General features: G+C 30.7%; 2 protein-coding genes across 3 annotated transcripts in view; both read right to left on the bottom strand.

Annotated features, from left to right (window-relative positions):
* LOC136989423 (STE20-related kinase adapter protein alpha) overlaps positions 1–15809 on the bottom strand; it is a 36985-nt gene that overhangs the window by 2015 nt on the left and 19161 nt on the right. The window contains exons 2-5 of one of the 2 annotated variants that reach the window (XM_067287563.1): positions 6862–6911; positions 6697–6783; positions 6481–6586; positions 6272–6390 (exon numbers count right to left, since the gene is read on the bottom strand). In XM_067287563.1, coding sequence (XP_067143664.1) covers positions 6272–6390; positions 6481–6586; positions 6697–6783; positions 6862–6873 — 324 coding nt within the window. In that variant the 5' untranslated portion in view covers positions 6874–6911. Of the gene's footprint in view, positions 1–6271; positions 6391–6480; positions 6616–6696; positions 6784–6861; positions 6912–15809 lie in introns of those variants that run through there. The other variant, XM_067287564.1, reaches the window with a different exon arrangement.
* On the bottom strand, positions 10915–12219 carry LOC136989408 (uncharacterized). The gene is made up of 2 exons (XM_067287533.1): positions 11250–12219; positions 10915–11192 (listed from the first exon to the last, which is right to left on the bottom strand). The coding sequence occupies exons 1-2, from the start codon at positions 12217–12219 to the stop codon at positions 10915–10917; spliced, it is 1248 nt and encodes a 415-aa protein (XP_067143634.1).

The raw sequence follows: 15809 nt of genomic DNA, 5'->3' as shown, positions 1-15809 counted from the left end.
ATCAGAAACACCTATTTAGTTTTATCTTAATACATTGACTACCATAGTGTCAATGGGTGACATGGTCTCCAATGCCATTCTTAATCTGCCATGTTACTATGTGCACAATCAATTTACAACATTTATTCTCCAGCCAAACTCAAAGCTTTTTGCCAAACAAAACCTATGCAAATTATCCCATAGCTGGCATACGAAACCAAATTCTTCAAACAGGGATAGTTGCCCTGTTTGAAGAGTTTGGTTTCATATTTTTTAATGCCTAAATGTCATACTATTAGCTATCATAGTTGGATAGCTAATAGTATGACATTTAGGCATTAAAAAATATAAATAGTTATAAAATCATAACTGTTTACATGGTTTTTAGTGTCTAGATCAGACCTCGGCAACCTGTGACCCACGGATCACCGAGTGACCCATTTGAATTCCAAAAATAAACTATAATACAGTATATAAAAATAAATTATAAAACAAATATAAAACAAACACTTGAAGAATACATAAAAAAATAAACTGAAAATAAATAATAACATTTATGTTTGATTACAAAGTTGCAGTAACAAACATGCATTTTTATTTTAAAAAAATAAAAATTGTAACATAATTTCAAGGAGAAATGGCAACTCCAATCCATAATTCCTTAACAGACATGTGGTAACACTGGTGTCCTTCTCTCAGTTCTAGCACTTGTTCAATAGCACAAAAATAGTGATGCAATTATAGTTACGCAGAGAAATAATTATCATAATTTAAAACAAATTATTACCATGGACAAACAAAAAGCAAAAAAAAAAAAAATAATTTTAAGATGTATGGAAAGAAAAGTATGGATATATCCAGTGGTGATATTCGAAATATTTAACAAGGGGTTCACTAGCAGAAAATTTTTCTCTGACAATCACCGACAAACGAAATGGAAGTTTTGAATAGAAATAAATACAATACCTTTTCTTGCAACCGTATATCTAACAATCAGTGGCGTACTTGGAACGTAACGTAACGAGCCATGGGTGAAGGGCAGGTAACAATAATATTTTAGGGCTGTCGACCTTTTTTTTTTTTTATTTAGGCAGGGGTAATCTTTACCGCAAAATGGCGCTTTTCGAAATACACACGTGTCATCATCTCTCGAGATACATTAAACTTTTTCTTTCGCTGTCCATAGTGCGACACGTGTTCGACAGCCATCTTGTATTATCTCGCGCCGTGGCATTCTGGGATCTCTCTTATGACTGGATCTACTTTCAAGAATTCTCTTGAATCGATCGCGATTAAACCTCGATTGAAATGGTCGAGAGAAATCGCACCAAGACATACTCCCTGACCTTGCTCACAATCTAGATTGAAATGCTCGGTACAAACAGGGTATAAGGCTCTAATTTAGTAGTATTACAGAGTATAATACGCATATTTTAATATATTTTTTTTTAAAAAAAAACAAACCCACTGAGAAATGTTCCGTGTGTTTAACAAGGTTCGGGAAACTGAAAATTTTAACAACGAGTTTGGGCGAACCTGTGCAAACCCGCCAAATATCACCACTGGATATATCAAAAATGATGACAAATTGATATGTACTTTATGCACAGATGTAATCGGGAGCCATCAACATCAGAAAGAAAACTAAAGTACAGTAGAGAGTCGTTTATCCGAATCAATTGGGGACTGGGGTTGTTCGGATAACCGATTATGTACAAAAAAGTATAGTAACCTGTCCGATGTTGAAATTTTTCTCCGTTGCGTGTTGAATTTCTGTCGATTTTAAGCCTAACGAAAATTTTTATAATAATAATCAAGGCTATTGTATCGTTAAAAATTATTTCTTTATTTTGTACAAACAAAATAAATATATTGAAAAATATAAAAACATAAAAATTATACTTTAGAAGTAAATCTAGTATCAAAAAAGTTTGATTTGGCACGACACAGTCTGAACGGAAAGCGTTCGGATAACCGGGGTTCGGATAAACAACTCTCTACTGTACTTAAAATTATTCACTCTCTTGAGATCTCTGTTCTTTAGTCTATACAAACACATGTTACAAGATCACATAGCTCATTAGCTCTTCACTTTGTTAAATTTGACTTCAAGATCTGTTAAAAAATTCATCCATCTTGGATTGTTTTGGTGCCGTTTTTCTGCCTATTAAATACAACAACTTCTTGATATTAATGTCACATACAGTCTGTTCTCTTATGCTGAAACTCAAAAGGTCTTCACAACTTGGAAAGACTGTAATCTTGCTAAATTTTGGCACTACACTTGGAACCAGAATAAGAATGTTCACTAGGTGACTCCTTCTCAATCATATCAGCCTACTGACTCTCTTTGTACAATTCTTCAATTGTACTCTCTACATATCTCAGATGTAAGAAGTGCATCGTTGAATTCTACAAATTCCTGGAAACACCCAAATATTAACCAAATGTAGAAAAAACAAAGTTTAGAATGGATGGAGCTAGAAAAAATTCCATTATTTCAAGTTACAGATCCACTAAAAAGAGGTAAAATCACAGCAATTTGGCAGGACCTGGAAAAAAATCCATTGTCCCATGATCTGTTAAAACAAGATTCTAATGTATATTGTTTTCCACATCTAACAGCTCAGGTTTTTTTCATTTCTAAATGGTACTCTCTTAATTCTAATAAGCATCTTCCAGTAGCCGAGAGCCTAAAGTGACCGAACTGTGGTAGTTAGTCATGGGTTCGGGCATGGCCAACAGGCTGGCCACGTGAAGTTTTTCCAGTTTTCTTCACGTTAATAACACCTAAATAGGATCCAGCTTCACATAAAAGTCTTCCCGGGATGAATCTCCCTTAGAAAATTGCTTGCATGTCGCATTGCCGTAACCAAATAAACCAGACTAATTCTAATGAGTGATTATTTATTGTGACATCATCAATGCTGGGCTGCAACTTTTCATCACAATATTCTCAATTCTTTTAGTGGTGGTCTGGCCCCTGTACAGTACATCATACTTTTCTTGTTAGCAATAGAGTTGTATCGGTCATCTATCTAACTTCGTTCAGTGGAAAATTTTGAATCAAAGTAGCATGAGATAGATGAAAGTCAAGACCACATTCATCTGGTCTTGACTTTCATCTATCTAACTCCTTTCCCAAGATTAAGGAAGGATAGAAGACAGACAGGGGGTGACAGTCAGAATTTATAGATCTACAGTTTTTTCAAATTGCAACCCAGTAAATTTTCTATAAACACAATATTTACAAGAATGTACTTCTCACATAGTTTATACAATCTGTTGCCAAAATATAAATTTCTTTATCATCACATAAAAGCAATTATTCTTGCATTTTTATAAGATTTTTTTGAAACATGTCATATGAAGTCTTTTAAATGTTAAGTTTAGCAGCTTCAATCACATGTGAGGCCATCAAAACCTGTCACATGGATCACTTTACAAATATTAATAGTAGACCAGTACTAATTAATAATCTTTAGGGTTTCTCAAACAGGATTCCAGTTGTTTTTTTAACCCGGGAAATTTTTCTCATCCCGGGAAATCCTGCAAATTTCTTAAAAATTCACTTTTTTCTTATTTTGTATTAAGGTTGACGAAATTTTGCAAATAGAAAGTATAATTAACTCAAACTGTCAGAATACATTTGTATTTATTAATTTTAAACCTACTTATTAGTTTTTTAAATTTTTGCTCATTATGGCATGTCACAAATGGTCAATAATCAATATGTAGCTTATTTGTGGCAGGACTCTAAAAATTCTTTACTTGTCAGAACCTGTAATATCTGGAATAATTGTGCTTATGCTGACTTAATTTTTAACCATGCTCAGTAGCTTCAATAACTGCATAACTCCAGGTTGTGCAATTGGGCAAGGATACAAACGAGTACAAAGTCTGCAAGTATGAAGTTTTTCTTCATAAACCCGATTATTAAAGCCAAAAGAACTACCGAATTATCGGGCTTTAAGCTCGATGCCGCTATTAAAGCAGCCGAGGTAGACAAATCGAGAATACTAGAGAGCAAAAGAAGTACTACAATCTCGAAAAGGAACTAAAAATCTTCCAGGCTATGGGTGAGAAAACACAACATCTGCCTTCTCTTAAATGCATTAAAGACGATTCCACCCATATGAATTGAATCGGAAAGGGTATTCTCGGTAGCAGTCTTTTCATTAGTTAAATAAGAACCAGATTGAGTGATTGGAGTATTGACCATCTTTGCTTTTTAAAATCTTATTATAAAAATTTTCAATAATATTTTGTATTATGTTTTATTTAAAAAACGAAAATTACTTTTTAAGTTAGAAGTTTAATCTAAGTTCATTATTTTTAAATTTTCAACTCAATTCAAAGCATTTTTTTTGTTGTTGTTGTAGTATGCAGTTTCCAGCAAACTTTAAATAAATTTTTTCTATTTGTGAAAATTTCTACGTAATTCAAAGGTAATTTTTAATATATATCTTACACAGCATTATTAATATGATTTTGAAGGTTGCAGAACATATTAAATTACTTTAAAAAATAAAAAATGATTACATTTGATTTCAAGATATTTTGTATATCTTAAAAATAATTAATTCTATCCCGGGATCCCAGGAAACAGTTCACTTTTATCCCAGAAGCCTGGGACAAGCAAAAGACTGGGAAATGAGAAACAACTACATTTGGTCAAATTACTTCAACCCCCTTTCACAACAGTCCCTTCTTTCTATCAGACCAGAGATTTAGCAGCATTTGAATAGGAAAATTACATAATACAAGGTTACCAACCTGCACAAAATATGTTTTACAGTGCCGAGTTTAAATATTTGGTTCATTTTTCATGAAATTTGATTGGTTGGCAGATGACCATTTAATATTTGTAAATAGTACAGTTTCTTAAAGTCAACATTAGAAAAAAAAATGTGATATCTGAAAAAAATTTAAGATATCACATTTTCAATTGGTGTCTACTTAACCAATGAAATTATGCCATTTTGTACCATCCAAGTATCGTAATGTGATGATGAGGCTGAAATAACCAAACTCTTTATACGGTTTTTGTTTTAATGTTTATGTTATAGTATTTGATTTATATAACTGAAAAGGTTATCTTATGTAAGGGTTTATCACACTGAGTGTCCAGTCTAACACATTTTAAAAATTCTTTATTCCTCTACAGTACACAAATTTTTAAAATGTGTTAGATCGGTCACTTGGTACAACAAACCCTTACATAAGATAACCTTTTTAGTTATATAAATCAAATAATATAATATAAGGGTTAGAAGTACAAAATAATCTAATAATCTTTGCTGTTGTTATTTTTTGCCCAAGCAATGCCAAGCTTATCTGCTAGTATTCAGAGGGATGCAAAAGTAGGTATACAGTTGTTATGGAAAAAAACCATACAAAGAGAAAATAGGAAGAAAATACATATTTTTTTATGTACAAATTAAATCACAAATAAAGAATATGAACTAATAAAAGATAATAAAAATAATAATAATGAACACCAAACATATGTATTTCTCAGATTCTCAACTGCATACCTACTTTTGCACCCCCCTGTATACATATTGAAAAAAGATAGAAGTCAATTGGATTATTCTATGATAATTTATATGTAAAAAAAAACATCAAAAAATATTAATATTGGAAATGTGGATAATTTTTAAAAATATTTCATAATGGAAGCATTTTGAGATATTAAGGGAGTGGGGTCATATTTTCTCAACCAATAGTTTATTTTCCCTGAAAATTTCTAGAAACAAACCTCAATGCAAAATTTCAGAAATTTTCAACAAAAGGCACAGGAATTATTAAGATTCAAAGTGGGTGAAAAAATCATGCCACCACATCCATATATGAAAAAAAAAAACCCCCAACTTTTTTTGCATTTCGAGAGATTTCAAGGTCCCAAATTGAAAAATATAAAATTCTTGGAGAGAGAATTTTTTGACCAAACTTCATCCTTTCCCTCTATGATATAATAGCCAGGAAAATAATATGTATACATATACAGTATAACTATGACAAGTAGAAACAAGAGTTCCACTTTGTTATCACCAAGTATATGGAATCCTTGCTCATTGTTATTATGGGGGTGGCTTATTTTACTCATTAGGCATCATCATATATCTTTTGTATGAAGAATAAGAAAGAACATTAATAATATATTCTTTTTTAAGCATTAAAGTAAAAAGTAATTGCTATTAGACAATAAATAGAACCAATTTGAATATTGTTGCTTTTATAATAGATATAAATTTAAAGAATGTCCAAATTAGTAATCTGAAATAATTACCTGAATATATGCAATATCATCAGAACACAAATCTAAATTTGTCCTCCGTACAGTTACATGACGACCCGATGGTAAATGCCTAGCTAATGATATGGTAGCTGCTTCCTTTAAACCTTTTCCTTAAAACAAAATAATTGAAAAAAAAATGCAAAGTTAATATACAGTATAATCAGGAATTTAAATATCTTTTACATAGAAATATGATTTACCAATTACTGCTATTAGCTGATAATGAGAAGGATCGGCTCCATATCTGATCATTGCAGAATCTTTTGGTAGCAGAGGAATAGCCTCAGACAAATAAGATACCTCAGACTAAAATATTTATTGAAGATATAAAGAATCTATAATATTAATTTCTTTAAGAAGTATTTTAATTTATATAAGATAGCAAAAAAGAAAAGATAAGTTATACTATTATCTACCAATGGTTGGTAGGAGGATTCGTCATTAGCAATAGGTTCTTCAACAGAATCAGTCTCCTGATCAATTCTTGAGCAACTACAATCGGGCTGACGGAAATTTGTAACAAAGTTTTAATTACACTTTGAGGCTCAATAAATTTGGTAAAAGCTTAAAAAGTTACTCACCAAACATGACATTGAACTTTTCACTACAAATTAACTGCTACTTGAAGATTCTGATTAAAACAATTACATTATTAATATCTAAATTTTTGTAAATTACATACATATTTTAATATACTTTTTGTTTATGATACTTTTGGAAGAATGATTTTATTCCTCTTCAAAATTTATGAGACAAAGAATTTCATATAACAAGCATAAACCAATATTTATGAGAACAAAACATTCTAATCACTAGTGCAACTAGAGTGAAACATGTGAGAATTTCAATTAGATGGCTCATAGATTCCAATCTCATTTACTTTGTTTCACTCACAATGCATACTTGTTTGTTAAAGATAGCACCATTCATTTTAATGTAGCTGTGCAGTAGTTTTCAATGCTTTATCTCTCCATTAATCTTTATCTCAGATCCTTCTTTCAATGATTAAAATAAAACTGTTTTTAAATGAATAAAATTCTACAGTTTTCCTGCTTACATATTTAGATATGTAAACAGGAAGATGTCTGATAACTTGTGTTTGAGTTTCTTATGTCACATTCGTTTTTCTCAATATTAGTTCTTTTATACTGATGGAAAACATAATTAATGATTTCATTTTATTTACTGGGCTGCAATTTGAAGCCCAGTAAATAATTCCTATACATTCTCACTGTCTAGAGAGACATATGGATTCCCACTGTCATCTGTCTTTCAGTCTGTCCATTAATCTTAAGATGAACACCAAGACCAGATATGGAAAGTTTAGGGCCCAAGGCCCCAATTAACTATATTCCAGTCTGTCCAAGAAGTTAGTATATTATACAATTGATTAAGCTTTTCTAATTTAAGTTTTTCAAAAGATACATTTTTCAAGGTTGGTATACCTTTTAATTTATTTTCAAAAGATTCCAAATTTTAAATGCTATTAAATATAACTGATTTTTGTCCAATGGATAATTTACATTTTGGCAATAAGAGTTATTTATAAATTATTACAAGTAGAAGCAGTACATTTATAAGAATTAAGACAACTTTAGATTACAGATTTTATCCTACTGATTGTAAACATATTTGCTAATAAATGTAATTGCTAGTTCAGTAGCCCTCGTTATATTGCGTTTTTTTGTCCCCATATTTTAAAAGCATTTGAATCAATAAATTTTAAATTACCAATTGCCATTGAAATTCTTTTTGCAATGAAATACAGTATTTTATTCTTACCATTGTCCTTGAAACTACACTGCAGGTGAAACAATAAATTTGTCAAGATTTAAATAAGCAAAACAGTTGGGCAGATCACAGAGTAATGATGTGTAAGAAAAAGATCTCTCTATTTTTGAACTGAAAGTTCTAAAATTTTTCTACAATAATATTATTTTGTTTTTAAAAAATTTTTACTCTAATTTTATAAGTTTTGATGTTCTATTATATGTTCAATATTTATTTTTTAAATTTTCAATTACTGTATTTTTAATTTTTATTGAAAAATATAAATTACACAAATTTCTAGTACTCTGTAATAAAATCGTAACTGATATTTTGTTTTTATATCGACAGTATTTGTCTTTAAATGTCATTGTTAAAGAAACAATAATGCTAAATGGGAGTTCTCAGTATCAATGTTTATGTAAATATCATTTAATATGATGTTAGCCATGAATAAAATTCAGTATTGCAAAACTAAGCTTATTTTATATCAGAAACACTTGCTGATGAAAGAACAGAAAATAGAAATTCCATAACGTACCATAGTCCAGAATTTTTAGTACTCGTTTATATGGATATATCGCGCTTTTTCTGTCTCCCGACAAGTGCGATGTAACGAGCGGCTACTGTATATAAAAAGCCAATGTTATTAATCATTTGTTCCTCAAACTTCACTGACAGAAGAAAATTGGCCATAATTAAACAGTTCTAATAAATACATTTTGCATTGTTAGTAATTTTATTAAAACACGTAGGAACATTTCCCCAGAAATCTAAACCATATTTCAATATAAGTTTTTTGCTATAAATATTTCTGTAATTTGTATTTTAATTGCCAAAAGTTCTGTATCTGAAGATCTGTTACAAACAGATGAAAATATTAGTAAAAGTAGCCTACTATTTTGAGTTAATTTGTGCTGGTTTTGGGTATTGTCTTCATTTACATAAGACAATCAGTATTTTACATTATTGGTACAAGATATATTAACTATTCCAATATAAATCAGTATATCATTTGTGAGTATTTTTATTCCAAAAAGGATATTATAACTACTTTTATTGGTGTTTATACGTAAACAATTAGTTAAAAAATAATTAGACACTGTAGACAAAGCCACATTGATTTCAAGTATTAAAAAGTTTAGGTCAGAATAAGTAAGATTAACAATAATGTCATCTGCATATAGAATTAATAAATGTTGTGGAACATGATCAAATATGTTATTAATAAGTAAGTTTTATAACAGGAGGCTAGCACAGATTGCTGAGGAAATCCACAGGTAGCTTCACAGAGGGAGATAGCAAAGAATCAATTAGAACAAAATATTTTCTATTGTGTTAATATGACATCAACCAGCTGAATGCATTACCAGAGTCCATATCAATAAAGTTTTTGTCTCAAAATAACTAGATCTATTGTATCAAAATCCTTTGATAAGTCAACCGAAACAATGAGATTAAACAAAAAGTTATCTAAATTAGTAATCAAAAATATAGTAATAAAAAGCCAGTGCATGTGAAGTAGAACATTTTTTAATGAAAAAGTTGAAGCAGTTATAAAAAACTTTCAAATAACTTTGTAATAGTGGAGTTTATCAGAATAGGAGAATAGTTGCCTATATGAGTTAATTCCTCTTTTATGGACAAGTATTCCTAAATGGTTATGCAAAGTCTGAAAAATACCTTTAGAGTTTTAGAGTTAACCTTTAGAGTTTTTAACAAGAGGTAGGATAATGGAAATGTGATTATATAACCTATTTGTTTAAGTAATGTAGTTATGATGATATACCATCAATGTCTAGTATGCATAAAAGAATTAAAATATAAGCATTGAAAATTTCAGCAAATAACTTGGCAACAACATCTATGAAAACAGTTTTATTTATATAGCTATTATTAACAACATATAAAGAAGCTTACAAACTGTTGTCCAAAAAAGTTGTTGTTTTTAACATCACTAAATTTTTTTATTGTAATAGCAAGGTTGAGGCCGAAGTTTTAAATGCGAAAACATGTACGTCGGACGTTTGGCACCGCTTTCCTGTAAGTCTAGAACAAGCCTGGCCAACCCACGGCCCGTCACGTTAAATTGGGTGGCCCGCTAAGCGATATTATATATCTATTAAAACTTTTGTTTCCCGTTATGTGTATACAAATTTTCATTTATTTAATTGTTTTAATTAAATAAATGAAAATTTGCATGTGTCATTGTTATAATGCACAAGTGCGAGTACGAACTCTTGGCATAACAATAAAATCTTATTCATTTTGTATTTGTAACTCGTCGTAGACTGCATATCGTATTAAAACACTACACATATGCTACCTTATAAAATGCAGCCATGTTTATTCACGACTGCACTTTATAAGGTAGCATATGTGTAGTGTAAATCACACTCGTACCCAGCAGAATTCAATATACAAAAAACTTAAACAAACACCTTAATGTTCGCTGAGAAATTTATTAATTTAACTAACGTTTTCGGCTTATTCAATAAGCCATCTTCAGGTTTTTAACTTTCGAACAAAAAACAATATCGTTCTATTAAAAGAATACCATAGTTTGAAAAAATTCAAATCATTAGTAACGGTCAAAAAATAAAACAAAGAGGATGAACATGGTAATAAAAATAAATAAATATACATAAATAAATAAAAATGGTAATATAAATAAATAAGTATACAAAAATATATAAAACCAAAAAAAGAAAAAAAGAATAAAAAAAAAAAAAAAAGGAAGAACGTGGTAATATAAATAAATATACAATAAAATACAACAAATGTAAGGTAAAAACGTTTTACTCGTGCCCATATATACTACCATCTATCCTAACCAGAAATACTTCCCCATAGAACTCACGTGTCTCTTATAAATTTTTAACTGCATATTTCCAAGCTGAAGGAAGACCTTCTGCGTCCCTTGCGTTAATACATTTATCTCTTAGTTTGCTTCTGTAAATTTCTATCTTTTCAGCCGCTCTTGCCAAAGTTGGGGAGTGTACCTGCTTTATGATTTTCGCCTCATTCCAATGTACTAAGGATCCCTCCGTCTGCCCCATCTGGGCTAATACCGTCGTGTTGGAACCTTTTCTAATATCATATTTATGTTCCTTGATCCTTATTCCTAGGTTTCTAGTAGTAACCCCTACATAATCTTTATTAATACCTAATAGCTGGTTCTCGTAGGGAATCTTATACACACCCGCCTTATCTTCTTTTTTAACTAACCCTTTATCGTTTCTAAGTATTTTATACAAATTCGGAGCTCTTTTCAAGATCACCCTTGTATCCTTAGTTCTTGCTATTTCTTTCATAATCCCTCCCAGATACTTATTGTATGTAAATTTCGTGTATCTGTAAGGCCCGTGCCTGGTGTTCTTATCATTACTGGCCTCAAATTTTCTAATAATTCCCTCAATGACTTTCCTCCTATAACCTAATGTTCCTGCTATCTGTATAATTCTTTCTATCTCTGTATCCCGGTCTATCACATTTTCACAGTATATAAAGGCCCTTCTAACCAATGCTCTAAATGCTGCTAACTTATATTTATAAGGGTCATTAGAGCTTGCAGGGATATATAGTGGGCTATGTGTAGGTTTAATGAAAACGCCGGTGGATATATGCCCTTTGTTAAATATAACATTAATGTCTAAGAAATGTACTATCCTGGAGCTTTTCTGCTCTAGCTTCAGGTTAAGGCCCTCTTCGTTCTCGTTAATTCTATCTACAAAGTTAGCAATTACTCGATTGTTCCTCCATATTATAAAAACGTCGTCTACATATCTCTTGTAGAATACTATATCCCTTTCGAAGCCCCGCAATACCTTTTCTTCTACTTTACTAACCACAAGCTCGCAGAGGAGCCCCGAAATTGGGCTTCCCATCGGTACTCCCCTTTTTTGCTTATATACTTGTTCTTCGTACCCGAAGAAGGATTCGCAACATACTAGGTTAGCCATTTCTATAACCTCATCTCTGTGTTGTGTTAACGTTGGGTTATCTCTGTACAAGAACTCCATAAGTGCTTCTACACAGGACTCAATCTTAATAGACGGGTACAAACTTTCGTAATCTAACACAGTTCCCACTTCTTCATCCTTCAAAGCGATGCTTTGTAGCTCTTTAACTACCATAACAGGATCCTTTACCACTAATTTATTATTTTCCATCCATCCATATCCATATTTTCCATCATAAAGCAGGTACACTCCCCAACTTTGGCAAGAGTGGCTGAAAAGATAGAAATTTACAGAAGCAAACTAAGAGATAAATGTATTAACGCAAGGGACGCAGAAGGTCTTCCTTCAGCTTGGAAATATGCAGTTAAAAATTTATAAGAGACACGTGAGTTCTATGGGGAAGTATTTCTGGTTAGGATAGATGGTAGTATATATGGGCACGAGTAAAACGTTTTTACCTTACATTTGTTGTATTTTATTGTATATTTATTTATATTACCACGTTCTTCCTTTTTTTTTTTTTTTTATTCTTTTTTTCTTTTTTTGGTTTTATATATTTTTGTATACTTATTTATTTATATTACCATTTTTATTTATTTATGTATACAGTCAAACCTGTTTTTATGCGGGGGATAGGGACCGCATTAAAAAAAACGCATTAAAAAAAATCTCACGAAACTTCACGAATGGCTGTAAAAAATAGTTTTCGCAACACAATTAAAAAAATATTTTTTTATGCGGTCAACAGGGACCGCATAAAAAAAGTCTCACATAGAAAATAACTCAAAACCGTACGAAATAGAATTTATTGACAACAGATGTCAGCACTTGACTGCATCGTCTGGTCTATCGTCTGTTTTACATATTTTTGTCCAGGTGGTGTTTTGTTGACTTAAAAAGTAAATTATTTCATTTTTCGCATATTCATGCAATAATATTACTATAATAAGTGCATTTATGCTATAATAAGTTTATTTAGCTATAATAAGTCAACGTGAGACATGACGAATCGCACGAGACTAGTCGCCAACTATACCGCACAAATTAAAAATTCGCATTAAAAAAATCGCACAAATAAAAATCGCACATAAAAAGAGCGCATATATAAACAGGTTTGACTGTATATTTATTTATTTTTATTACCATGTTCATCCTCTTTGTTTTATTTTTTGACCGTTACTAATGATTTGAATTTTTTCAAACTATGGTATTCTTTTAATAGAACGATATTGTTTTTTGTTCGAAAGTTAAAAACCTGAAGATGGCTTATTGAATAAGCCAAAAACGTTAGTTAAATTAATAAATTTCTCAGCGAACATTAAGGTGTTTGTTTAAGTTTTTTTTATATGTGTAGTGTTTTAATTTTGTATTTGTTTTACTTTTTTAAAAGCATGTTTGCCTAAATTGTGACCCACCGTAATGTTATGCGTGATCAAAGTGGGTCAACGCGAAACAATTTGGGTTGGCCAGGCCTGGTCTAGAAGTTTGACAATGGCATTTGGAAAGTCAGTGGAATCATGCTCGACATTCCAAATACTATTGTCAAACTTCTAGGCTTACAGTAAAGCAGCGCCAGATGTCCGACGTACATGTTTTCACGTTTAAAACTTCAGCCTGAACCTCGCTACTATCTTTCCTTATCTATGACATATTATCGTCTGCTTTCTAATAGATTAAGTAAATTTCATTTTCTTCTTTAATTTGTTGCTTATCTCCAGATTTACAAGTTTTTAGTTTGGAAAATAATTGAGCTGCAATTTGAAAAAATTATAGACCTATAAATTTCCACTGTTGTCCATCTGTCTACCTGTTTTTCCTTAACCTTGAGAACAGTGTTAGATAAATGAAATTCAAGACTAGATATGGAAAGCTTAGGGACAGAAGGCCCCAATTAACTGTATGTGGATATCCAATGCAAACTGGAAGCCATGTTATTTCAATTAAAAAATTTCCCCTTAAAAGGAGTTAGATAGATGACTGACACGACTCCATTGCTAACGGAAAAGTATGATGTACAGGGACAAGACACTATAGTACTAATTTGAAATAGAGAGTATGTATTTTAAATGAAATAAATTAAAAATATGATTAAAAATTGCAGCCCAGTATTGTGATGATGTCACAATAAATAACTTTCTGTTATAAGTTTAAATCTGGTTTTGTTTTGTATTTAAATTGCTTCTGTGTATCAGAGGATAAGAGAGATTTAGGATTATGTTCTAGATTACTGTTTCATTTTTGATAAGTATTATAAATATAAGACATATACTTATTAATAAAAATACAGTAATAGGTTGTAAAAGTAATCAATTGCCAAGTTAACAACTTTTGTATAATACATGTAATTCCAAGTAAATAAAGTACTAAGTGCATTGTGAAATTTAAATAGCCAAACCATATTCAGTTTTAAACTTATCTTGTCTACTAGTACTTTATCAATTAACAGGATTATACTGGATTTATGGATGCAGCAATTAGGTCTTACAGATCAGAAATAATATTGTTTTTTTAAATCACAGGTGATTTAAAAAAAACAATCATAATTGCTGCATCCATAAATCCAGTATAATAAGTCCTGTTAATTGATAAAGTACTAGTAGAAAAGATAAGTTTAAATTAAGATAAGGACACAAAGGCTTATTAACTAAACATATTCAGTTTTCTTCCATAAGAATTAAAGTGTTTGTCCAGAATGATCTTCATCTGGTACAAAGAATACAATAAGCAAATGATCACTCAGTGGGTTTGACTTATACAACCTCAAATTCAATCTCTACAGAACTATTATATTCAATGAATAGTCCAGCTGAGATTCCTGGTCTTCATTCACTCTAGTTGAAAAATACAGAAAACTGCTATAATTAGATTATGCTACAGAGACTTTCCAGATCTATAGTATTGAAATTATCTGATTTAGGAAGATCAATATTGCAGTCAAGTAATAAATATATTTTAAGTTGAGATACTAAAAATAAAAGTGAACAATAGTAGTTAAAACATCTAACAAATTAGAATGTTTAACTACAGTTCTAATTCTTGAAGTTTGCAGAATATAATACAAAATAGAAATCACCACAGGTGAACTTCGAATTACTTCCAGTAAGCATTTATGAGTATGTTTTTGATCTGCAGAGATCTTTTTTATCAGTTTGGAGAGTTCTAAAATGGAATGCAAAGGAACACATGACATTTTTTAAAAATTCAAAAATGTTTCCAATATGTAAGGATATTTTGTACTATCCTTATATGTGAATTAAAATATAATTAAAATAAATACAATGCATGCCATAAATATATTTAAGATTAGATAAGAAAATCAGAATATTATAGTGGTACAGAATCCTTTTAAATGTTTTAAAAAGATCTTAAAAATTTTGTGATACATGTATATTATGCTATTTAAATATAAACTGCCAGACAAATGATACTCATTTTTGAAATTAATACGTTAACCTTCTTTTTCAGAATTAAATATTTCAAGTGCTTCCATTGTTTTAATGTGGGCAGGTTGTTTTGTCCTCTTGATGATGATTTGTTGAAGTCAGGATGTATACTGTGGTCAGATGCATAAACAGCCAAGGCAGTGCTAAGCCTTCCTTTATCAATATCAATTTGTGTTCAGATAGCCTAACTTTGAGAAAATATGTGGTAATATGATATATTTGAGATTGTAACTGAATCTGTATGCAAATTTCACATGCGTGTCCTCCAATGGAAAAACAGGCAGAATGAGCAAGACTCATAATAGTGAGGCTAGCCTCATCTATAAATAAAATTCTCTACATTTATATGTAGTGATG

The sequence above is a fragment of the Centruroides vittatus genome, unplaced genomic scaffold (genome assembly GCF_030686945.1).
Source record: "Centruroides vittatus isolate TY-2023 unplaced genomic scaffold, ASM3068694v2 scaffold_520, whole genome shotgun sequence".
NCBI lineage: Eukaryota > Metazoa > Arthropoda > Arachnida > Scorpiones > Buthidae > Centruroides > Centruroides vittatus.
This window is presented reverse-complemented; position numbering and strand designations above follow the sequence as displayed.